The 25247-nt window shown below is 48.1% G+C and overlaps 2 protein-coding genes across 8 annotated transcripts in view; one reads left to right on the top strand and one right to left on the bottom strand.

Moving 5' to 3' along the window:
* The first annotated feature begins 173 nt into the window (after positions 1 to 173).
* Positions 174 to 7265, top strand: LOC130514874 (sodium/potassium/calcium exchanger 1-like). Of its 7 annotated transcripts, XM_057014727.1 has the most exons (13): positions 175 to 264; positions 881 to 1024; positions 1108 to 1179; positions 1699 to 2803; positions 3449 to 3616; positions 3771 to 3879; positions 4444 to 4497; positions 5116 to 5193; positions 5482 to 5600; positions 5909 to 6130; positions 6203 to 6292; positions 6380 to 6546; positions 6716 to 7265. In XM_057014727.1, exons 4-13 carry the CDS (start codon positions 1847 to 1849, stop codon positions 6963 to 6965), a joined length of 2214 nt encoding a protein of 737 aa, XP_056870707.1. In that variant the 5' UTR covers positions 175 to 264; positions 881 to 1024; positions 1108 to 1179; positions 1699 to 1846; the 3' UTR covers positions 6966 to 7265. The 7 variants fall into 7 exon arrangements, with proteins under 7 accessions (XP_056870715.1, XP_056870707.1, XP_056870698.1 ...); XM_057014735.1 differs by having other exon boundaries at positions 174 to 264; positions 881 to 1179; positions 5921 to 6130; XM_057014718.1 differs by having other exon boundaries at positions 881 to 1179.
* Positions 7266 to 7729: 464 nt separating this feature from the next.
* LOC130514869 (C-myc promoter-binding protein-like) overlaps positions 7730 to 25247 on the bottom strand; it is a 28772-nt gene continuing 11254 nt past the window's right edge. Inside the window, 29 exon segments of the mRNA XM_057014705.1 lie at positions 7730 to 9352; positions 9431 to 9495; positions 9630 to 9792; positions 9864 to 9981; positions 10073 to 10327; positions 10407 to 10587; positions 10688 to 10855; positions 10927 to 11102; positions 11184 to 11287; positions 11396 to 11612; positions 11997 to 13186; positions 13645 to 13794; positions 14013 to 14132; positions 14881 to 14958; positions 15230 to 15361; positions 16261 to 16402; positions 17374 to 17502; positions 17613 to 17819; positions 17913 to 18045; positions 18480 to 18613; positions 20282 to 20320; positions 20490 to 20635; positions 21833 to 22048; positions 22542 to 22642; positions 22968 to 23143; positions 23227 to 23371; positions 23448 to 23506; positions 23635 to 23701; positions 23852 to 24138. Coding sequence (XP_056870685.1) covers positions 9216 to 9352; positions 9431 to 9495; positions 9630 to 9792; positions 9864 to 9981; positions 10073 to 10327; positions 10407 to 10587; positions 10688 to 10855; positions 10927 to 11102; positions 11184 to 11287; positions 11396 to 11612; positions 11997 to 13186; positions 13645 to 13794; positions 14013 to 14132; positions 14881 to 14958; positions 15230 to 15361; positions 16261 to 16402; positions 17374 to 17502; positions 17613 to 17819; positions 17913 to 18045; positions 18480 to 18613; positions 20282 to 20320; positions 20490 to 20635; positions 21833 to 22048; positions 22542 to 22642; positions 22968 to 23143; positions 23227 to 23371; positions 23448 to 23506; positions 23635 to 23701; positions 23852 to 24138 — 5235 coding nt within the window. The 3' untranslated portion in view covers positions 7730 to 9215.

Raw genomic sequence — 25247 nt, 5'->3', positions numbered from 1 at the left:
GTGCATTCCCCAAAACTAAACAACAAAAAAGTAACATAATGAGTAATTAGACACTACCAACGTAACAAATAGCTCCAACACTGAGATTTCACATGTGATTGTGTTTTAATGCTTTTATTGGGTTCTAAAGTTGACCGATAGGTGTCGTGTCAGCTTATGACGCAGCAGATCTCTCCCTGGGCCTCCACAGGTGCTCTCACAGGTGCAAATTAAAGCTTTGCAACACTTTTCTGCAAACACGAGCTTGGAAAAGTTAAATTACAGGTAAATTATGTTCCCTGTTATATATATGATTAATGCGGAATGATTTTATGGACCTTTCCTAATTTTAACTTCAATAAAGTACCAGATATAGACTGTATATAGACAATGTACACGTTTATTATTAATTGTCTATAAAGTTTGCTAAGGTAGCTAGCAAATAAGGAAACATCCCTAAATTACGAAGAAAGATTTTTGCGCGTTTAGTTTACGTATTGATGTAAATTAGACTGAAATCCCATAAACACGTCAGTATTCCAACATTAATATAAGGTTTGCCAGATTTTCTCATATCTTTATTATTATTATTATCCCATGTGAACCACATCAGTTGTTTTTAAAACCCCGCGAACATTAAAAACTGGTGTTATCAGCAGAACTTAAACATTACGCTCACTTTTCTTACACGGATTTAAAAAAAAACAAAACACGTGTGCGTGTTAATGACCTTTAAGCTGGTGCACAATATTACCGTCTTCTGCAGAAAAACGCTACTTTTTCTTTTCTTTTTTTTTAATAAATACAGCACCCCTGCAGTGCGAATATCTTGGTTTTGCATCCCGTCTAAGCCAAATCTAAAAAGAAAATGTGTCTTTAATTCAAATGTCTAAATTGACAGCGCCCTCTGGTCCCTAAATAAAGACGGACCCTCCTGCTGCCACCGAACATGGGATTAAAGCAGAGCCAGCAGGCGCTGCGCTCTCGGCCGCCTGTGGAGCTTCGGTCCACGCTGAACGTTGGTGTGTTATGAGTAAAAGGGAAGGTGAGAGGTTTTTGGCTCCTAATCCTATTAACGGCATTATGCTGAGCCTCCTTCTAGCCCTGATATGCGGTGCGCCCTTGTAGTCCCCAGAAGCTGGAGTCAGCAGCTCTGCGTCCCTTGCGCGCAGCTGGAGGGACGAGCGGTCTGCACCACAGGTAAGACCTGCGCTGTTGTGTCTTTTATTACCCGTCTTTGTTGCCTCTGCTAGTTGTGTTGGGTAAATGGAGCATCCAGGGGCAGCCTCGCTTGGGTTCATCTGCATATCTGTGCAAATGACCCCCCCTTATTGAAGTTAATCCTAAAGATGCCGGCTTTAGTATATAGTCAGATTTGAGATGACAGCCACCTCAGTGTTTGCTCTGTTTTAATCTGTTTTATTAATTGAATCTTTTTTATAAAGCTGTAATGTCGGACATAATCAGAATGGGTTCATTTAATTTGACGCAAGCTCCATTTTTTTTTTCCTTCTCTTTTTAATGTGTTTCCATTTGGGTCCTTCAGTGTGAAGGCAGAGCCTCTGTGATTATGTAGCCATAGTAACAGGTGGCAGTCTGCATCCTCTTCACTCTTCAGCACACACACACACACACTTTGTGTCAGTGGCTCTGCTGCTATGCAAGCGGGGAGGACTTTAGAACCCCACGTTTTTTTGAATCTGTCTTCTGTGTTTTCAGTCCTGCAGGTTGAAGCTGCACACTGTAAAAGATGAAGAAAAGCTTGTGCACGTCTGTCTGTGGCGTCTTCTCGCCACTCGGTGCTGAAATTCGACCAAAACAAAGCATCTGACGTGAAATTCTCGTTTGGAGTTGACACAACGGGGCCATGAACGTGCACTCGCCACAGAGGAGGAGACTCGGCCATGGCCGCGTCCTCCTCTTCATCTCAGGTGTGCTGTTGTGTGTCATCTACACGCTGACGCTGAAGGGCCGACTGCCTCTGCTGAGAGTCTCCAGCCAGATGGAAGATGCCCCGGAGGGGGGTGAAGGTGTTCTGGAGGTCAACATCCGGGATTTGATGTCCTCCAAGGAGATGGAGGTTGTCTCACCTGAGGACACCGAACCTCCTTCAGTAATAATCGTCAACAGGACCGATATTGAACAGTGTATATATGTAGAGCCCAAACCTGCTCCAACTGTGCCGCCTCCAACAGTCAGCACCGCTGCCCCCCATCCTCCGCACCAGACCCCTCACAGGAAGGGTGACTACCCAGAGGACTTGTTCTCACTGGAGCAGCGACAGCAAGGTTGGGTGTTCCTGCACATCGTAGGCATGATATACATGTTTGTCGCCCTCGCTATTGTCTGTGATGAGTTTTTTGTTCCCGGCCTGGAGGTCATCACTAACAAGCTGGAGATCTCCGACGATGTGGCCGGGGCCACCTTCATGGCGGCCGGAGGCTCCGCCCCCGAGCTCTTCACCTCCCTCATCGGCGTCTTCATCTCCCACAGCAACGTGGGCATCGGCACCATCGTGGGCTCGGCTGTCTTTAACATCCTGTTTGTGATTGGCATGTGCGCCATCTCCTCGCGGGAGGTGCTGCACCTGACGTGGTGGCCGCTCTTCAGAGACGTGACCTTCTACATCGTGGGCCTCATCATGCTCATCGTATTCTTCCTGGACAACGTGATCCTGTGGTGGGAGAGCGTCTTGCTGGTGCTGGCCTACGTCAGCTACGTGAGCTTCATGAAGTTCAACAGTCAGCTGGAGCAGGCGGTCAAGAGTCAGCTCAACAAGCACGTGAGCATCGTCAAGGTGTGGACGGCGGAAGAGCCGGAGAAGGTCAGTGGCTCAAAACAACAGCCCGTGTGACGACGCCTGTGCCTGCGCTCTGTGTGTAGAGTTCGTTCTGTCCTTTCATCAGTGTCGCTGCTGCCTGCCGAGTCAGAGCAGCTCACACTTTTGCATTTGTGTAAAAGCCTTTGATGCACAACAGAAGAGTCCAGGTGCTGCCGCGTCACTGCGCCGGACCGATGGAAACGTCAGCGTTTCAAACAAAAGCCTGTGAACTATCGGTGTGGAGAGATGTGATTTCAATACGAATGACGAGTCCACCGCTGAATCATCTAGCGGACCACCACCTGCAGCCGGGGGAGATGAATGAATGTCCACGGCTGTGGTTTAAATACAAAGCCGCACGTGCGCTCACTCTTCCCGTCAGCATCAAACACGCTGCCGCGTTGATGGCTCTGCAGGTCCTGGGAGACGTGACCTCGCCCTCCAGGATTTCAGAAATGTCTCAATGCCATTGTAACTGTCAAAATAAAGACAGCACACAGACGCACACGCCACCAGTTAAAATGTGTGATAATGCCTGCTCAGATTTAGGATATTTGTTGGTTATCAAAGCAAGAAGTCAAAGTTGTACTGAAGATCTAACGGTCATGTCAAAGTTCTGAAGGCGCTTTAACTTGCTTCTCTCCGCAGGACAGTGAGGCTGCTCCAGCACCACCTCCACCCCCACCCGCTCCTCCTCCTCCTGCCGCTGCACCAAAGACTGAAGATCAACCCAGAGTTGAACCCGAGCCGTCGGCGAGCAGCCCCCAACACAACAAACCTCCACCTGAGCCACAGGAGGACAGAACGAGACTCAGGGTGCGAAAAGCTGTGACCAACTCCCAGTTTTTCCTAGTTTCCCTCGATTGGTTTTGTTTGATTTAAGTGTCCGTGGTTCATTCTGAAGGTTTTGAGTTGTTTAAAGGTTTTAATCGCAGCAACAGTAAATATGGGCGGCGCTGTTGTCCTGTAGGTGCGGCCTGCCCTGCAGAGAGGCGGCAGCTCGGCGTCTCTCCACAACACCTCGCTGAGGAACACCATCTTCCAGCTGATGATTCACACTCTGGACCCACTGGGAGAAGGTAACAGCCAGTAAGCAGCAACACTGGTTCAAACCTGCAGCCCGTTGTGGTTGATCTGAAACATGACTCTGGGAAATGGTTCAAAATTCCATCCGATTTGCATTTTAATCTTCACTGCTTTGTGGGATGACTCAATAAATGCTGAAGCTGTTCCTCCTAAGCGGTAGGCTTCCAGTTCCGTCCATCCCATCGGCCAGGGTTGCGTGTTGAACAGGCTGACCTTCTGCCTGTCCTCTGTCCGCACCGGGTCCTTTGTTCCTCGCTCTCTCAACACTTGGCCACTGCTGATCCCTAATCAGCTTTTCTATACGGGCTAATAAAAGCTGGATAAGAGCCAGCGTTCTGACAGCAGCAGTTTATCTGGAGTACCAGTGCAGCTGGATCACGTCCTGTTGGCATTAGAACCTGCACATGAGAAACCGGGCTGCTCCTGCTGGTTTGCCTTATTTGGCTTTCAAGTTTATGGAATCAGCACATGATGAAAACACTGAAAACCAAATAGTAAAAGTTGTAGAGAAACATCTGTTCTGTAGGTACAGTAACCGTTTGGTTTGTCCACCCCAGAGGTCTCTATTTCGGGGTCCCTCAAAGGGCCCGCGCCCAGGAAAAACAATGGAGGTAAGAAAATGTCGCCTCGACGTCGTGCGCTGTGCGTCTGTGATGGCCGTCGGTGGGATTCTGTTAACAGTCTAAGCCTCCGGGCCTGAGGTTGTGTGTTCAGTGGGGTTTGTATCTGCTAACCAGAGGCGTCCTTTAATGGGGGGGGGGGGCGACGTCGGCGCAGAGGACAGGTGAGACGTGGTGTTGTGTGTTGTGCTGTGTAGTGGACGCTGTTGCTGTGAGGACCACTGACCGTCATCAGATCACACATAATTATTGGGAATATGATTATATGATGGGGGAAAAGGTAAAAAATTAAGCAAAGAATCACTTTTAAAGCTTCTTACCTTTCGTTTTGAATCTCATTTGCCAACATTTTCTTTAATTCCTTAAATTGTTCCAAAGAAAATTAGTAGAATTCTTAAGGCGTGTGAACGTAAAAGGTTTCACTTTACGCTAAAGAGCTTCGGTAGTTTGGACCGGAGGAACCGCTGCTGCATGTTTGCAGAATGAGGGTCAGAATCTGAACCCAAAGGTTATTGGTTCTGTTGTCTGGAGGACGCTCGCTTCTCCAGACGGCTCTGTGTGAGGCTGAGGTCCGGTTAATGTGAAGTGGGATCTTCTGTTGATTCACAGCAAAGAACCAAGTAAAACCTCTGAACGACCCAATCACAGGCAAATTACAGCCTGCGTCACATCGGCGCCGCTCCGGAGGTGAGTTCCATCAAAACTTCAGTGAAACGAGCAGAAATCTAGACTGGTGGCGTTTGAGTCGATTTATAGACCTTCTCTGATCTTTATTCCTTTGTTGGTGCTGAAAAACATTGTCCTTAATCAGTGGAGCCTCTGAGTGTGTTTGCGTCATCAGTCTGAGATCCAGAGTAAAGAGGGGCCACGAGGACCCTGAAGTGGCCTCGTTGAGCCCAAATCAGTCAGCCTGAGGGATAAACTGCAGATGAGCTCGTTTGCCGGTTCGACCGTCTCTCTGCTCTCGGTCTGCAGATGTCGATCAAAAGCCAGAAACGGAGGAGTCAGCTGTAGGGGGCGCTGCAGCCCAGCCCTCCACCTCCCAGCCTCAGAAGCCCGATGAGACGGCTGAGGGCTCCAGCCAGCCGTCCAAGGTAAAGAATTCTGTCTTTTAATGCAGTCCTGATCCATTGCACCTGCTGCACGCCCCCCCCCACTCCGAGGAGTCCTCATTATGCTCCCACACGAGCCTTCGCCCCCACCACACACACCCATCAGGCCCAAGTGCTCCTCAAGTGAAGTGCAGCTCCGACCGCCAAATTCATTTAAATCAAGTCGGCAGCCGTGGAATATGGATGCAAAGTATTCAAATCACATAAAACCTGGAAAGACCTCGTTATTCCAGAGACGCTCCGAGGTCAAGGTCAGGTGACCTGATGGTGGTATCGGCGTTCTTCTACAGGCTGATGCTCAGGGCTCGGAGAGCAGCAGCGAAGATGACAGCGCAGAAGAACAGAGCTCCAGCGGCACCGAGGAGGAAGACGAGGATGGAAAAGAGGAAGAGGGCGAGAACGAGCCGCTGTCTTTAGAGTGGCCTGAAACCAGACGCAGGCAGGCCACGTATCTGCTGCTGCTGCCCATCATCTTCCCGCTGTGGCTCACGCTCCCCGACGTCCGCAACACGGTGAGTAAAGCCGTCGGACCGTGAGTGCGTTCGCCCGGCCGCCGCCTGTGAAGCTTCCTCTGCGTTTCCCAGGCGTCCAGGAAGTATTTTGCTCTGACCTTCATCGGCTCCATCATGTGGATCGGGGTCTTCTCCTACCTGATGGTGTGGTGGGCTCACCAGGTTGGTCCATGCCTCGTTCAGACTCATTCTTCTGCTCCAGTTGGAACACGGTAACGGGGGCACCCTGTTTGTTTGTTTGTTTACCAGGTGGGCGAGACCGTGGGCATCTCTGAGGAAATCATGGGTCTGACCATCCTGGCGGCAGGGACGTCCATCCCTGACCTGATAACCAGCGTGATCGTAGCCCGTAAAGGTCTGGGGGACATGGCCGTGTCCAGCTCCGTGGGCAGTAACATCTTTGACATCACTGTGGGGTGAGTGGCCACTCTTGGCATCAAAGATCAGATGGATTGTGATGGAGGGAAATGGGCCGTTCCAGAACGCTGCCAGGTTTCATTCTGAGCGTAGATTTACTGGTTCTGTCGCCCTCTGGACTCTGCAGCTCTCGGGGTAATTTCAGAACCCATCTGTCTCTGCTTTTAGTCTGCCGGTTCCGTGGCTCTTGTTCATCCTGTTACACAAAGGAGAGCCTGTGACCGTCAGCTCCAACGGCCTGTTCTGCGCCATCGTGCTGCTCTTCCTCATGCTCCTCTTCGTCATCGCCTCCATCGCCGCCTGCCGCTGGAGGATGAGCCGCATGTTGGGCTTCACCATGTTCGTACTGTACTTCGTGTTCCTGGTCCTCAGCGTGCTGCTGGAGGTCCGAGCCCTCATCTGCCCCGTTTCCATCTGAAGCCTGTTCAACTGGCCTCCAGCCGACTCCACTCCTGGGTTTGGTGTCGAGTTCCGTTTCCACGGTGCTGTTAAAGTAAGTTACTTTGATCTCATGCACGGACAGCGGAGGTTTACTTAAACGTCAAAAGAAGAACCACAAGAACCAAGCCGGACGTCAAAGGCCGACCAGTCACACATTGGAACTGGTTCTTTTAGAGCTGCGAGGTAAACGGGACACTTCCGGCTCCGACTCCTTTATGTTCCCGCCTGTAGTGCTGTACGATCATTTCCATAGTCAGAATAAATCCGTGTGTCTGCCCTCGTGCTGTTGCGTGTACTTGGTGTGAAGCGACCCCGGCTAACCTTAGTCCAGTTTGTGTACCCGTGTTCAGGCTGGTTCCATTTTAAACCCCTCTGGAAGTGGCTCATCATGCAATATTTTGGGATTCACTGTGCTTCGGAGCTACATGGATACTCATTTTTTCCTCCCCGTGTTCACGTCCTGTGTTTTGACTTGAATTGTGCTCAGTGTGGACTTGTGGACTGTTGTTACCGTCTCGCCGTTGGAACACGGGAAAATCTGTTGTTAATGGAGCAGGAAGAGTGGGGGGGGGGGTCAATGTCTGAAAAATGGAAAAAAAAAAACCTCCAAACTGAAATAAATTATTTTTTTAATTGTGACATTGCTGCAGTGTTTTGACTGGTCAGACTGATCCGTTACTTCCTGTTTGTGTCACATGACCCAGAGGCCACATTTGTGGTTAAGTCACAGAGCAAACGAGAGATTTGTCAGTTTTTATTTACAGTTCAAGTCACACATGAAAAGGTTATAAAACTTTATCTATAGATTTTTTTTTTTTACATATTTTTCTAAATGCATCTGAAACCCACAACAGAGCGTCGGCTTTAACCGGCTGTTGATCACTCTTGCGTTCTTTTTTTGGGGTAAAGTGCAGCTTATTGATGCGTGGTTCATGCTCACCAATGCGGTGAGTTCAGGGTCCTTCAACCGTCGTACAAAAAAAAGGAATAACTGAATTCACGTTCTGTCCAAAAAGAACACAATTAAAAGGTTTCAAAGACACTAAGCTGTTCGTACAGTCACTACGGGGAAAAGTAGAAAATATTTTGTAGATTTAAAATAAAACCCTGTGTGAAAATAAAGTTGGACACCACATTTTCCTTAGCTCATGAAGCTGAAAACCATTTTAGATTTATACGTCTACAAACGTCAAATTACTTAGATTTTTTTTTACCGAAGTCTTTACTAAAAATACAAAAATTCATGTCCTTCAGGTGAAAAAATGTCTTCTCTGATGACATTAGACTCTAAAAGGACAGGATGCTTTGAATTTCCCCCAAAACTTTTTCCTTTTGACAAACATTTAATAAAACGCCCTCCTGCAGTTGCCACAGTGAGTTCGGACCCTTCCGCTCCTGAGATTTCAACCCATCCTGTGACGTTCGTGCACAGACGTCCAATCTGTTCAACAGTCTGACCAAACAGTCGGGTTCATATTTACACAGCATCTTTCCTCTCATCGCGCTTCTCTTCCGCTCCCTCAAATATGGCTTAAAGTATGAAAACTTCTCTCCTGGATAAAATGAAAAAACTCAGTTTTCCAAGAGCTCAGCGTAACCAACGGTAACACTGAGCTCAGCGGAGACATTAAAATCGTGTCTAACGGTGACAAACACAACACGGCTCACGGGACATTAAAGTTAGGATACTGACCACACTTTAAAGTTAATTAAAGTTGCTGTTCAACTCCCATAAATACAATTTAAAAAGTAGTTTACAGGTTTAGTTTCACACCGCTGTTAATGAAATATCTAAAAGAATCCAGACGTTAGATCTCAAGTCTGCTTTTGTTGTGTTTTTAAAAAATAAAATAAAATCACAAAATGCTAAAAATGGATTCTGGGTTGTTTTTAACCAGCAAAGCCCCTAAAAATGAATAAAAATACAAATATTACAGGCACTAAATTCCAAACTTTTCTCCACCGTCTGGGTGACCAAACAGATGCAACCATAAATAAAGATTATTTTGTTATAAATACTGATAAAAAGATCACTAATTTTCGCCTCGTATCGTAACTGTGCAATAAAAATGAGTCTAAAAAAGGGGAGATGGTTTTCACAGGACTTCCAAAGCCGAGCATCCTTCACCGTCGCCTTCTGCTCCTTCAGGTTTCTGAGCGTTGCCATAGTGCACGTTTGGACCTCCAACCTCTTTCCTGAGCTGGTATCGACGCCGCTGCCGTCAGGTCACAGGTAAGGCTCTCCGAACGTCCTCCGGCACTCCATCACCCCCGTGCTGGGAGGACGGTCACAGTTATGGGTCAGCTTCACCAGGCCCGGCAGGAGGCGGTCGTACGCCAGCTTGTATTCACGATCGAAGGCGTCTGTGGGCGGAGAAGAGAGGTCAGACAAGCTGGAGCCAGTTCATTTACATTGTTACTATTTACAAATGTGTAACGCACCAATGTCGATGTTGTCTTTACCCAGAGCCACCAGGGAGAGGAAGAGGACGTCCCTGTAGACGCTCCTGGAGAAGAGGAAGGGTGAGCGGATTTAGCACCAACTACCCTCTTCAGCTTTCTGCTGGGTTTCATGCTACTGATGGATCAATAATATTCTCCAGTAACGACAGACTGAACAGCGTCGGTCGGTGCTGCTGACCTTTGCCGTTTGACCCCGAGGGTGTGACCCAGCAGCTGCAGCAGCTGCGCCAGCGGGCGACTCAGGTCGTTCCTCTGGATGCTCTTCACCACGTTCTGCAGCAGCTCCTCGCTGAGCGGCTGCTCCTCCTCCAGAACGGGCCGGGACAGAGGGTAGCCCACGTCTGCAGGGACACCAGCGCACCTCAGCTCTGCTTTGCACACCAGCTTCTAGTCTTCTTTTGGTTCTACTCACTGTAGGTGTTCCAGAGGATGTAGAGAGGCTGGACCGGGTCCTGGTGCAGCTTCAGGTTGTCCCACAGAATCTGGATCAACACGTGTTTGCTGTCCTCGGACATCCAGTGACGAGGAATCTGAAGGAGACCGGGGGGGGAAATTAAAACTGGAGTCGAGGATTTTCAGGCCCTGGTTTAGTAGGACTGGTGGTTCTGGCTCTGGCCCGACCTGGGAGTCCCTGTTGCAGTGGTCTGAGGTGAGGATGAGACCGGGCAGGTTGCTGGGCAGGTCCAGTCGTCTGAAGTACCAGACCAGGTTCCAGTAGATGATGGGATGGTGGTCCACCACGTCAGCCTCCGTGATGACAGCATCGCCCTCGTTCTCCAGCAGACTCTCCAGCTCCTTCCACAGAACCAGCGGACTCAGGTACGGAACCGTCACCGGCTCAGGGTTGTGGAGCCTCCAGTCCATACTGAGTGGGTCCTGGAAGGGATAAAAGAGCTCAAGGGAAGGCAGAAGAGCCGAGGCTCACATTTGAACGTAGAGAGTTGTGTCGACGTACAGCGGCTTCGTCCAGGCGACTGGGCAGACTGCCTGACGTCGGGACACAGTTATTGTTTCGCAGCGTTTCCTCCAGGGGGCTGAAGACGCTGACGCTGCGAGCCATGGACCCGTCCGGGAACAGCGCCCCCTGCCGACAGCCTGTGGGGATGTTGATACTCGGAACTCGGCTGGATCGAAACCTGAGAAAACAGTTTTAATTCTTTCTGAACCACTTTCCCCCTAGTTAATAAAAAAAATCCAATCAGAAACATTTTCGGGGTATAAACCCGCCTGATCTACCTCCCACATCCTGAACGCTCCTTCAGAGCTACAAAAGGGGATGGCGGGGAGACGGCTGTCGTTGGACACGGCGTGGACAGGGAGGACGTCCCCGTGTCCAATCCTGTGGAGGCCGAGCACGACGACGTCACAGCCTCATCCACGGATGGGCTTCCTTTCAGGAAAAGCCTGCCAGCGGGAAGACGCGGCTGATTTTTGTATTTCCATAACACACCCGAACCCTCTTGCATCAGCCTTACCGGCCGGGACCTCGCAGGTCTCTGATCTCCACGTTGAGGAAGGGCAGAAAGGGGTTTCCACAGAACGGACAGGTTGTGTTCAGGTTGGAATCGTCAGCCGTCCAGCCAGCCATGATTTCCTCATCATACACCAGGCAGTCACATGTCTTGCAGCGGGAACAGCTGGAGATCAGCAGCTGAAGAGACAGGAGGTGGAACAAATGCTCCGCGATGAGGAAACGGGCATCCCACACCGTCAGTGTTCATCTGTGTTTTACCTCCATGCCGTAGTTGTTGAAGATGCTGGTGTTGCTGGTGTAGCGTGATGAGCTGAGGTCCGATTTATCAGGCAGAGGAGAGCCAGGAGGTGTGAGGACGCCACCTGCAGGAATATTGGTGTCAACACCTCACATGTGCTGGTAAACTAGGCCTTTTTTTAAAAATTTTAGGTCCCACTATCATTACTTGTGCTCTTGTTTGTTACTCTCACCGGGAAGCAGAGATGTGGGTCTCCCAAAGCTGGAGCATTGAGTTGGGTTTTCCAGTTTGTGGAGGGGGCTGCGCCTGGGGCTCCGGCGGGGGCCGTTCTTCTGAGGTGAGACTGCGGCGCCCTCTTGTTCTCTGTAACCGTCTTCACCCAGAGCAGAGGGACAGTCTAGGTCTCCAACACTGAGGGAAGACACGCTCAGGCGGTCGCTGTGACCGTCCTGCATTAAAGGAACAGAATGTCAAAACTTCAACACATTGGCTTTTAACTTCACTAACAGTGTAACGCAAAGAGAGGCCACCAGATGGCGGCAGCACCACAGAGCGCGTTGCTGCCAGAGCATCATTATCTAGGTTAACTGGTCTTAAAACCAGAACATGTAAGTTTGCAGTTATCCAATCTGGGACTGAAAGAGACAGTGTGCAAACAATTTCAATTCAGGACATTCAAGGTTTGATTATGTTCATGTGTGGAATCCTCTAAATCAATAATTATGTGAAAATCACATTAGGGCTTTAGAATAATCTCTGGTAAACAAAAACACTAATCTCTGATTGTGTTAATGTTTCTGAATCACCACACTGGTTTTGACAAGATCCACTACCTTGGTCGGTGTGGTGTACGTTGCCAGGCGAGAGTACCAGCGGCTCGCCTTCTCCGCCACGCCCTTTCCTGCAGAGAACATACTTGTCTTGAACACGTCAAGCGAGGGCGTGAGCAGATTGTCCAGAGTGAAAGAGGAGGATGAGGGTGATGGAGACACCAGGCCCATCCTGTTGTCCCTCTCCCTGTTTGGACTGGGTCGTGGGCTGGGGCTGGGGGTGGCGGTTGTGCTGGAGCTGCGACAGGAAGGCGAAGACCACAGGCGTTGACGTGACGGTGTTTGTGAAGGCGATTGTGGGTGGAAGGTGCGGGAACGCGGTACTCCGGCAGTCCTGTGGGGGGAGCTGTCGGGCAGGCTGGCCCGGCGAGGGGCAGAGATGGAGGAGGGATGGAGCAGGGGGGGGCTGGAAGGGTCCTGCAAGTCCAGACTGGGTGTGCGGCTGCTAAGAGGGCTGCCCATGTGGTTCATGTAGAGTTCTATCTCCCTGGCCAGGTGTCTGCGGGTGCTCGGTGCGCCAACATCGTTGTCCTCTGAGCACTGAGCCTCCGTTTGCTGTTCAGCTGCCAGCAGAGACAGAGGATCGTAGCCTGTCTCAATGTCTGTGCGCTTCACGGCTCCTTTGGCGTTCTCGATGTTGCTATAGCCACCACTGTGTTCCATAAGTTTCCTACGAGATGTGTTGGTTTTCTGCAAACTGCTGCCAACCGCTGAGGTCGGTTTCTCTAAATCCAGATCCTCCAGATCGAAAATGGCTTCTGGATTAGCTCTGTCCTCATCACTCGAGTCCTGACCCTCGGTCTCCTCTTCCTCCTCTTGGTGGCCATGAAATCTGGAAGCTCCCGCGTTCACCACTGCCCTCTCTGACCCACCCAGACACAACGACCGAGGCTTCTTTTTCTTACTGAAGCTAGTGTCAGACAGAATCTTCACATCCGCTCCCAGGTGTCCTGCAATCTTCCCCGGGTCAGTTTCACCTTGGGTCAAACCCAGTCCCAAAACCGTGGCGGCGCTGCAGCCTACCGGGTCGTCACTCAGCCGTCGGCCCCTTAAACCCTGCCACTTGTATGCTGCGTTACTGCTGCCTCCCACCACCTCCTCCAGGGCGCTCTTGTGTCTCCTGAGCAGAGAGCTGGTTCGGACCTCGCCGATCTCATCCAGGGAGGACGTGAAGAGAAGACCCGCCACATGTCCTGAGAGGAAGATGAGGAGCAACCACAGTCAGTGCGAACGTTAAAGCTTTGAATCCTTCCATGTGTATTCTTGGTGTTTTTCTGAGCCTTTAGAACAGTCGTGTCCACACCCTGTCCGCACGATCCAGGCAGAAAACTCTTTGACCAAGGACAGTGGGTCTGGACACCTCTGCTTTAGAACATGCCGTCTAGAATAATGTAACAAGGCCAGTGTGAAGTTTTATGTAGAAAGAGTTGGAGTTATCGCTGACTGGGATGTTGTTGCCATGGCTACAGCAGCTCAAGTAGCGCCTGATAACTGAACTCCCGATTAAAAGTAAAACCTTCACATTGTGCTGCATTGGCGGAGATCTTCAGCCGACACGCGCTTCAACGTGCTTCTCCATGGCAACAGCAGCTGAGACTCATGGGAAAAGTGGTGATGCCACAATAAGACGAGGCTGTTGATGTACTTTCACCTGCGCTGGCGGAGCTCTTGGGTCTGCAGGAAGAGTCGTCGTACGGGAAGCTGCTGCGGACGATGCCCCGAGGTTTGAAAGACGAGCTGGCGTCCGCATCCAGCTGAGGGAGGCAGTCTTTACTTCCTCTGCTGCTCTCTGTTTCCGACACTACAGACATGACGAAAAAAAATAAATCACACTTCTTTCAATACTAGTTTACTTCAAAATTAAAGCTCGGCATGAGCGTCTTTGATGCGAGAATGGAATGAAAAGAATCATCTCTGGAGGAAAGGAAACATCTAAGCAGAGGAAGAGGAAGAGTCCCAGACGGCTGCAACGCTGCCAAGTTTTTAGAAATGAGGGATGGGATGAGAGGGAGTACTGACGGGAGCTGCAGTCGCTCTCCTTCTTGTCGTCTTTGTCCTGGATGGACTCCTGAGGTCCGGGCTCTCCTCTCCGGACCTCCTCTTTGGAAAGTGAGTTGTAACCCAGATCTGACTGATCTCCTGCAGGGGAAACAGATGGGATTAAGACAAAGAATGAATTCACAGCTGCAGACTGATATTAAACCTCAACAACACAGAAAGATGCAGTGAGAATGTAATGTCAGGAATATATACATTTTATTTAAAGAATCACTAAAGCTGACATATTTTAAAGCAGAGGTGTGCATCAATGCACAACAAAAACAAAGATTCTACCAGAAAAATTGTCACCTATAATCCACCAGATTTAACCCTTTTTATCATCCCCTCACTCTGGAAATCAAAACAAAAGGTTTTTGTGCAGAATCAAAGCGCTTTCACACTTGATTCCTCGTAATTTCTCTTGGTGTTTTCTCTCTTCTCACTTTTCCCAGCATTCTCTCTGCTCTCAAAATGAAAACCACAATAAACTTCACGTGGAGGCACCTACCACTGTTGTTGTGCATTTTAAAACTTGATGTTGGCATCTCAATACATCGAAACAATTATTACTTATTGAAAAGAATACTCTCACACCCCTTCAGCAAGAGGGTTGCTTGTTTGATTGGCTCCACACAACTGGATAAGCAACATAAATGTACATTTACTGGCAACATTTTACTGACTTAATGGTTTCTGAAATAAAAATACATTATTCCATATTAACAAGAGAAGCAGCAGGTCAAAGTTGAGAACAGATGGATACAGAGGAAGAATAAAGGAGGAGGTGAGACAGAGTGACAATGAAAGTGAGAGAGTGAAGGCGTGAGAAGGACAGACGGAGGTTTACCTGGGTGGAGGGTGGCTCCCCTGAGCTCAGAGCCTCCACAGAGTGAGTGGGCACCCACTTTACTGCCCCCACGGCTGGCTGCATGCAGGGACAAACACAGGCGGGGGCAGAGTGACGGACGGAGCGGAGGAGAAACCCACGGCAGCGAGAGCAGAGAGACGCATGGACGGACCGCGGGAATGAAAGTTGGAAAAACAGGCCGCGGGGGGGTGAGCAGGTGTGAGGGAGGGGGGAACGAGGAGAACGGTGGGTGAACAATGGAGGAGGGGGATAACAAGTGTCAGTGAAAGAGAAGAAAAAAAGATGCAGAACTGCCTGTGGGGTGGAGCGGCAGCCATGTTTGGTGTACCTGTGCTAGATCTATCATCAGTGGGGTCTACTTTGGCGGGGGTGGCGGCGAAGGGGCCCTGCTCGACCGTCGCGTTAGTGTCGGCAGAGCTGTCCAGGCTGCCGTGACTCACAGCGTCCAGGTCGCTGCCATCTGCCCAAAGACAAGAAGGCGTTACAGGAAACGGGACGCCAGCCGTGCAGATGTGCTGCGGCACGCGGTTTTTAACGCTCAGTTCAACCTGGAGCAATTCAACTCTTACTGGAAATAACAAAGTTCAATACCGACACTGATATTTCGATTTGTTTTCCAGGTTGTTTGCGGAATTCTCTGGGCTTCACTGCGTTTCAGGTGGAGTCTTAACGGGGATTAGCGGGACGGGGATCAGTGCCAACGCCGTGGGTGTGCAGGTTTCACTCGCATGCAGGAGGCGTTCACTCACACACGTACCTTTGAGCTCAGCTTGTAGTGTTTTAAATGACGGTGTGGATGTGTTGGACCTTGTACACGTGTCCATTATTTGTTTTCCATGTGACTGGTGACCACATGTGACTGGTGATTCACTTTGATCGATGCCCAAATTCAAAAGCCTCCAAAACATTTGAGCGATCCAGAAAATATCAGCGGCCAATCAGGCAGGAAAGCAGCACAAATTCCCGGATATGAAAAATAACTGCAGTCTGACCCGATGCCCACATTCATTGCTCATATTCGCACGTGCCGATCACAGCGTTCGGCCCCAGCTCAAGATCGTGTTCTCCTCTTGGGAAACACCATCAGGGCTCGACTGAACTCTAATAATGTTTATTGAAGGTGGGTGATCACAGCGCTTTCCCTGCAGAACCTCACATTAATGAGACTTTGGAAAAACTCTGAGGTCACATCAGGTTTTAGTTTATCCTCATCCTAAGTCTTAGTTTATCGCTACGGAGACCATTTATTGATTGACTGGTTGTAATGGCTGATCTGTGGGACATCCGAGTGCCTTTGATATTTTCTGGAAGTGACTCATTTTGTCTCTTCATGGCTGCAGAGCATCAGTGAGTGTTCACCTGACAGCGGGCTCTGGGTGAGCGGAGCGTGTCGCCGAAGCGCCCGTTTGAACTGAGCCACACCCAAAACCACGTTTCTCAGCTTCATCCACAGGAAGTATCCACCTCTGGTGCTTGAGGGCCATGTGCTCTCCAACACTGCCTGAACACCAGGAGACAGAAGTGGCCCAGGGCCAAATTAAATCCACTTTGAAAAGATGATATCCTTCCCACTTAATTAAAATATCTTCCACCCTACATTTATTACGTCAACTTGCAGGACATGAAGGACTTCACGAGAATATTACATCATGTGAACTTCTGCCGTTTCTCCTCCAAATGAAATAAGGCTGCGTTCAGTTTGGTGAACTTTGGTGGCGCTGGATCCAGAGGCCAACTCAAATCAGAGCAGCTATTGGTGGCCATGTCACGCTCGACATCACTGTCGTTTCCTAAAATACACTTCAGAAGCTCCCGGAGGGAAGCAGGATTGGTATGAGCGCGCAGCAAGTTTATTCAGCGGGCTGTTGTGGCGAGGAGCCCCTCCTGGTGGGGGGACTCCGACCTCATGCCGATAGTGTTAAGACACCTAAAGTGCAGCACGTGTGGGACGTTAAGCTTGTTGGTGAAATTGAGAATCTTTAGGCCCCTGTGAGGGAGGCTTTAAACAGTCAGCTGAGAGGTTTGTTTAAGGAGCAGGGAATGTTTAGGCAGATGAGGGAAGAAAAACGATCCAGGCCCTTCAAACCAAGGTAATTTCAGATGGTTTTATGTGCATTCCATCATGCTGCCGTACCTTTACCTTTAGTTTACTTGATTTTACAAGTTGATAAAGCAGATTTCTATCAGCAAAATATTATGTCTCCAACAGCTGCTCCTGTGTGTGGGAGAGTTTTGTTTTACTTTTTGTAGAATCAAAAGAAGAGATTCAACATGAGGATACATCATTTCTAAACTTAAATTTTATATGTTTCTAAAATCAACTGAACTGTTCAAAGACTGGACTTTGCACTCATGCTAATAATTTGCAAAGGTGTCCTGCAGCAGACAGGGGTCCAAGTGTTGGTATACTTTACTTTTCCCTTGTATTTTAGTTCTTTAACCATTTGGGTTTCATCGCGTGGCCTCTTGTACCTTGTTATAGTAGCCGTACGTGATGGCATTGGGGTGAACTCCAGCCTTCTTCATCTCGAACAGGACTCTGACAGCCAGGACAGGTTGGCCATATTGTCCACACAGCTGCATCAGCACCCGGTAACACACCTGTACACACACACGTACGATTAAAACTGAAAACAGACCTCAGTTTCTCCACAAATGGGTCAAAGCAGTGTGTGTTTGAATAAACAGGCTTTGGGGAAAAGTTTAGAAACCTCATCAGGGGGCTGCAGTTTCTTCGCCTGCATTTTCCTGAGGACGTCATAGGCGGTGCGGAGCGCCCGCACCTTGGAGTGGCACACTTTGACGTACGCAGGGAGACAGATGAACCACAGGCCGTAACAGTGGCGGAGCAGGCACTTGGACCATAGCTGGGGTATGGAGGAGTACTTCTTTGCGATCTTCTGGGCTGATTTGATCTCCTTTGGGTATAAAAGAGAGTGAAAAAGATGTGCTCTCAAACTCTCCAACTTAGCACATGATTATTAACATCAGTGAGTCGCTGCTCTGCTGACCTGCTTGGTGCGTCTAAACATGGGGGCGGGGCTGGTGGGGCAGCTGTGCCTGGCAGCGAGGCGTGAGGAAGGGGTCTGCAGACCTTCCACAGGGTCAAACAGGTCAAGACTTAAAACCGGAAACCCATCATATCTGAAGAACAACAGTGACAACAGAGACACATGAATTTAACTGGCAACCGAAACACATGCTGGGAGTACTTAAAGGGGGACCTACAGGGTCAAGAGCACCATAAATACACTCTAAATCTAATTTACAATCAAAACAGCTGGAAATGAACTCTGAAAATCTGCGGGGCCTCATGGATTATTGAGGCAGTTGCAGTGAAGTGTTGCTGATAAATGACATATTCACTCTCCGGCAGGAGATTTGGAATGCAGATGGTTTTCCATAGATTTAAAGTATCTCATCTATGATCTACTTTTCTCCAGATTAAAGTTTAGGTCTCATTTACAGTAAGTTGTAGCAGTAGTTGTGCCAGTGTTCATGCTGCACTGAAAAATTAAACTTGAAAAGCTGCTAAATGTGTATTTATCCCCCATCAGAGGTGAGCTGTCAGGTGGTACCTGTAGCAGAGAGGATATTCCTCCCCCTCAGGCAGAGGAGGCAGCTCTGGAGGTGTGATGAAGACGGTGTGCTCGCTGCGCTGGGACTCATCAATTTCTATCAGGCGGGTTTCCTCCGGCCGATCACCGTCCACCTGCAACAGCAGACCACACTGGTGTTTAAGTGCCTTGATCAGTTATCTGACAGCTCACAGGAATGTGAAATATTCACAGCAGAGCCACAACTGAGACTTTAAAACCGCTTTAATTGTGTTCTGAAAGGGTTTCAATCCATGCAAATGTCAATAACTTGACCAAAATCTGATTTTGAAACTTGCTGAGTAACACTGGGTTTTGTAAGTGGATCCAGACCAAAACAATTCTTCACCTCTTAAAGTTTGACTTTTGTTGGTGCCGCAGTCACGAGGACAGAATTAATGAGTATAACATCTTTGAGGAACAGAAAACTTCAAAGGACATAAATAATGAGCAACATCTGAGAACAAAAGGCATTCAACCCATTGAAGGTTAAGATATGAGTCAAAAACATGACAAAAACTAAATTGAACACAAGCACATATCTGGGTCTTCAGATGTCAGAAGTGGAAGCGACAGATCAAGACCTGATGTGAGTGGATACGGTTTGAGTTTTAAACAGAATGAACACTATGATGCATTCCAGAGCCTCGTCAATGACCGTCTCTGACACGTTGACAAACACAGTTGGTTCCAATAAATAGAAAAGCAGGAACTGTCAGGTCAGAAATGCAACCATAAACATGCACTTCCATGGATGCACTTTCAGTGTATGAATGCAAGTTTATGCTGTGGCAAATATCCACAAACAAACACAACGTTCCCTTCAGCACTGCTGTATATTGTTTATTACCCTTGTTTTTACAGCTTTTACTCATTGACTCTTATTAGTATAACTGGGTGTTTGAACAGCAACAGCAGGTCCCCCAATCAGGTGCTGCAATATTAAACCGTACTGCTGAGAGATAAGGTCAGATTTGAAGGGAAGATGTCAAACCTGAGGGTAACGTCTAGTAGCTCCGGCAAACGAAGCAGTTGATACCAAAGCATGTCAACACTAAACCTCACTGAAGCTTTTATTCCTGTGACAAATCATTCATTATCTCCTGTGTCTATTAAAACACATCAAAGTGTGTGTGTATCTCAATTACAGTCAGAACACACACACACACACACACAAAATGAAGGCGTTTGAAGCTAGATTGGTGATAAATTACAAATATATGTGGATACATGGAGTACCCCAGGGTTCAATCCTAAGGCCACTGTTTCAGCTGTGCATGTTCTCTTTTTGGTCAAATCACACACTTCCCAAAAAAGTACACACACACACACACACACGCGCGCGTGCACACACACACACTCCATTTCTGTCTCATTTACCACTGATACTTCCAAAATAAGGGGAACCACAGATGAAAGCTGAAAATTGTGATGCCTGGATTTCCTGACTGCAAATTTAACCAAAGATAAACTGCTCAACAGAATGAGAAACAAGAGGAAGGAAAAAAAGAGCTCCGCTAAATTGAGGAAGATGAGGCCTTACTTATTTGCACAAGTGTGTGGAAGAACAAGGACATAAAGGAGCTGAGCTTGCACATACAGTATATCACAGAGGACTCCTCAGGTCTCCTCCTGTCAGACTGTGTGAGTGTCAGACAGCAAACCTCTCCACTCTGCTCTCCCGGAGGAAACAGAGACTCTCTCTGCACTGTAAACTTCTCTCTCATTTAACCCTGAGAAAACCCTGCAATCCTCGATCTAAAGAAGAGAAACTATCACCTTACCTTGCCGCCTCTGTCTGCACTCCGCTCTGAACTGTAGAGCTGCCCGCATGCAGAGGCAGAGAAGGAGAAAGACTCGAAAAATTAGAACGCGACAGAAGCCGGCGGATGACAAGTGACAAGCAAATACGATAACAGACGTGCAGAATACGACCCCTGGCCTGATTCAAACCATTACATCACTTAAAGGAAAGAATTTGGAAGCCCTTACTTTGTCCACACAGTCGTCAAAGAAAGCCAGGCTGGCGTCTTTGTCGCTGACGAAGGAGCACTCCTCGATAAAGCGGATGAACATCTGAGTTTTGGTCATCAGGGAGTAGAACTTCTGGTGTGAGCGATCACGGCTCTTCAGGAATCCTGGACACACAGATATGACAGCAAGGTTCACGGATGATGGATCACTGCTTTCAAATTGGAGAGACCTTCTCAACATCAGCATCAGTCACATTCATTTGTCCTAGTTTGGACGACACAGGCCGCACCAGTGTTATTAGCAAATCAGATAATCTGGGACACAAAGAGGTGAAGAGTTTCCTTATTAGATGCCGAGAGGAGATCAACTGATTGATGAGCTGCTGTTGTGATGATGAAAGCAGGAAGGATGTGGACAGTGGGGAGAGAAAGATGATTCCCAGAGCTGATTAATATTTTAATCCAGTCTGGCCCATTACTCCAGTCTGATCGAGGATCCTCTCAGATTTATGTCTTCTTCTACAGTCTAAAAATGCTCCTGCACTTATTCACTCATCAGATCAGTAAAGTTTGAAAACCTTGATAGCGTCATCGTTTTTAAAAATCCTTTCACTCTCCTTTGCATTGTGATCTAGCCTCTTTAACTTCTGATGCGTCCCCCCCCCCCAGCAGCCTTCAAATACCCTTGATCCTCAGCATCTTCTCAGTTTGCGTCTGCATTTATTCCGTCGGCAATGGACACGCATCAAAGTGCATGATTTAAACGGCACCATCTGGTTCTGAGGGGGAACAGCAGTGAAGAGGACGAGGCCACAGATGATGCAGGATGAGTTTATGAATGCAGGGGCTCATTAGTGCTAATGACATGGTGAAACTGTAGCGCTGTAACTGTAGAACTGGGACTCAGAGTCTTCATGGGCTCGTCTGTAATAATGAAAGAATGTAGCTTATTAAAACTGTGGGTGGACGGAAAATACCACGTTTGATTTGACTGGCATCATGTGCAGAACACCGGGAAAACCAACAATCTGTGAAACCGGTTCACAAGTTCACTCTTGTTGGCTGTGACTTCCTACGTTTTCACACTTCAGCCTACTCACTCTAAAACCACCTGAGAAAACACGCTGAAGCCCATTAGGGTTTTTTCCTCTTCAAATAACTTTGTGCTAGAGCTAGCAAGATTCTTTGCGCCTTTTGGTTTGGTGAAATTGTTTCCTTTTCTCTCATTAAACCACTAATTCTACTGAGCACTCAAATGGCTACATTTTTCTTTAGGACCAAGAGGCCAGCAAGCATCTTAACAACTGAATACTTTTAACATCAAACATGTCACATTTTGTCCATTATTGGTCTTCAACATACCTTGCAAATCAAAAAGAGAGCTGGCGTCAGTGGCTTTTTCAGAGGGGGCCTGAGTGATGGGTCGTAAGAACGATCGGTACCCTTTCAAGATGGCGGCCATGAAGCGCAGGAAGGCCTCCTGGATCTCCAGCTCCAGTGTGTGAAGACTCTTCCCACAGCTCAGCTCTGACGTGTCACAGATGTTGAGCTCCAGCAGTCCGTCAGGCCCGTTCTGACCTAAAGAGAGGAAGGGCAAAAATGAATAATTCAACATTGCTATATTTAATGTAAAGAGATCAAACGCGACTGATAAAATCAAGCATAGGCCTCAGATAAAAATGTCTTAGATAAATATTATAGATATGCAGCCCTGCCAAGCATATTAATAATTACCATCTCACTGGACTGGAAAATGCATTTATACAGTTGCTTCAGCTGAGTGAGCAGCAGGGTTCAATTCTGATCTCTCTCCTCCACAAACATCAGAGAGACCAAAACAATGGCCGCCGCTGAAGGGCACACGGGTAATTAAAAAAAATGTGCTGTGATGGGATTTCTGCTGGCTTTACATCAACTGAATGCACGATGCACACCGGTTATAAAAAGGGAGCACAAGCATATTACTGTCGAACTTCGCGTATTCGTTACTATTTTGTCATTTTTCTCAGATTTATTTTAACACAGTAACTGCAGAAAAACATCATTTCATTTTTGCCAGCACAGCACTCACCATGAAGCAGCTGCTGGTGGAGGTTGCTCAGCACATTCATGAGGTTTTTACAGGCTTTCTTTGGCAGGATCTTCCATGTGAGGGCTCGCTTATCTTCATTACTGCAAAAGCAGAAATACACAACTGACCTCTTGGGACCCCTAGAGGTAGGACTAAAATCCAGACCGCCCTTACACACGTGACTGTTAACAATGCCAAAAATCACAAAATCCCACCCATGACAAACTTTATTTTGAAATCCATCAGAGCCTATGAAAATAAACCCTTCCACCCAGCCTAACAATTTTAATTGGAGAAACAGAACATAAAGTATACACATGTGAGGGTACCCGCCCCACATCCCTGATTAAACACTGGACGCCGACAGAAGCTGCACAAGCGTCATTTTGCCCCTCACGACAACAACCATGGGTGCTCCATGCTCACTGGAAGATGGTGTTGGTGTCCAGGTCAACACAGGTCACATCAGGCGGGGGGTCGTACAGATCAAAGTAGCGGGAGTCAACTCCCACGATGAACGGGCAGGGGGCACTCAAAACATCAGCCAAGGCCAGCGGGCAGAGAGGAATATACGGGCACGGCCAGTGGAACGGGAAAATCATCTGAGAAGGGAACCACGCGATATGCAAAATAAAAAGGCTGATGCCGTACTCTTAACCCCCGCAAACATCCCCTCGAAACTTACGGACACGAGTGCCTCGGTGACGCTGGTCAGCACGGCAGGTCGCAACGAGTGGACCAGGATCTTGTGTTCGGTGACGGCGAGCACCAGCATGGTGACGGCATTCTCTGGTCCGAGGTTCTCTAGCAGCGTTGAGAATCGACCACCGCTGAGGAAAAAAAGAGTTGGTTCATTCCCATTTAAATGCTACACGACGACATTTCAGCGCTCTTTCTTCTCTCTACCTGAGCGGTAATGGAGAGGAAACGGGCTGGCTCAACATCAAACTGTCGTGAGGAGAAAGCTTCAAGAGAGTAAATGAAAGAAATCAATCCAAATTCAGCAAACTAAAATACCTCCAACAAGTAGGGCTAATGTGACCAGAACGATCCACTTAACACGTCCTCAGCAGGCAGCAAACAATACTCTTACCTGAACTAGGATACGAGGACGCTGAGAGGAGGGGAAGGGGACTTTGTGCATAAAATGAGAGATATGCCTGGCAAGACAAGAATAATAATTTTAAAAAAAATACAAACAACATTTGGAGGGTTAAAGTCACTGACTACCCTGAAATACACAAATTACAGAATACACACTCTCGCTGATAAATGATGGGAGTCAGAGACAAATAATAAACACAACTCACTTCTCTATAGGTTGCACGTGAGGGCCGGAGATGGAGTAGCGATAGAGGAATGTGAGAAACTTGCGAAAGGCGTCAAAGAACGGCCAGTGGGAGAGGAGGCAGATGCATTTGTTGGTGTAGACGGAGCACTGGGTGGCGGCGCTGTTGCTGTCGGCTGCTGTTGACGCGGAACAGGAGGACGAGGATCTGCAGGGGTCCGGGTTCGGAAGGCTCAACTGGGACCGCTGCTGATCGTTCAGGCACTCTGGCGGGAAAGTCTCGTAGAATTGAATGGCGGCACCGTAGACCTGAAACAAGTATGGCGATGTATGTACAAGATATAGGGGGGAGATAGGAAATCCCATTTTAGAAGAAAAATTCATATTTATAAAACTTCTGAGAAAGGTAGAGTAAAAAAAAAAAAAGAATCTGCACTCACGACAAATAAACTACCAGAAATGGCATCTGGGGCCAAACAAACAGCAGCTATCAGAACCGATGGCAGCATTCGTCTAAAGGGATCTGTGCTTCCTGGAACTATCAGGCTTTCCCAATTCTCCCAGATTTCCACAGAGCAGTGTGAGGCTATCAGCTGACTGGCTCAACAGCTCTTATTTACATTTCAATACATTTTTGATTAAAAACCCTGATAGAATTCATAATTAGTTTCGCCTTGGTGAGCGGCAACATTTTAGTATCGGAACTATCAGGAATGAAAAGAAAACTGTCTGAATTGTAAAATTCCAAGTAAAACATATTACGCAATGCGGCGTGTATCAGGGCCAAAAGGTTTAAAGGTGAGTCTGCAGATGGCCAGAGTCCTGCTGCTCTGTCCCAGTCTGGACTTGGCCAGTAAAACATGTGTCGGTGTGCAAACTGTCCTCATCAAACACCCCCTCCATTACACGAGGCCCCACAAATGCACACATACATAGACGTATTGCACACAAACTGAACACAACAGCAGCAGCCAACCATTGATGGTTTGGCACCAGTAACTACTCCTGCCCCATGCCTTGGTGTTCAGTGGAGCATTGTTACACAATCAGCTGGTTTTGGATGCTGTTGAGTGTGTTTCACCACATAATTCACGCACAGCTCAATGTTATCATCATCCCAAGCGGACCAGAGTCTGAATCCACAGATAGGTGGGAATGTGGGTTTAGGTTTGGCAATCAAGACTTATTGTAATTTTGTGGTGTATACTGGTAAATTAGATGTTATATCACAGGACTCCCAGCATCACGTAGGGTTAACAGATTTTATCTCAGCCAGACAGGCCATGCTACCAAGAGGAACCTTGGTTGTAGGACCACAGGGTTTGCCCCGAGACGCAGCCCACAAATGCCTGACCCACTTTCCTTTGTGGTTTTTGTCATTGTGCAACAGGCTGCATTAGTCTGTGGTTGTGTCAGCT

Source organism: Takifugu flavidus, chromosome 2 (assembly GCF_003711565.1).
Source record: "Takifugu flavidus isolate HTHZ2018 chromosome 2, ASM371156v2, whole genome shotgun sequence".
NCBI lineage: Eukaryota > Metazoa > Chordata > Actinopteri > Tetraodontiformes > Tetraodontidae > Takifugu > Takifugu flavidus.
Note: the sequence above shows the minus strand (reverse complement) of the source record. Positions and strands in the feature narration are given on the sequence as shown.

Bases quoted from the DNA above. Each gene is read 5' to 3' on its own strand.
- LOC130514874 (XM_057014727.1), top strand. From the start codon at position 1,847: ATGAACGTGCACTCGCCACAGAGGAGGAGACTCGGCCATGGCCGCGTC. The intron at 6,293-6,379 runs GTTGGTCCATGC...TTTGTTTACCAG, and splicing joins TGGTGTGGTGGGCTCACCAG to GTGGGCGAGACCGTGGGCAT. The intron at 6,547-6,715 runs GTGAGTGGCCAC...CTCTGCTTTTAG, and splicing joins ATCTTTGACATCACTGTGGG to TCTGCCGGTTCCGTGGCTCT.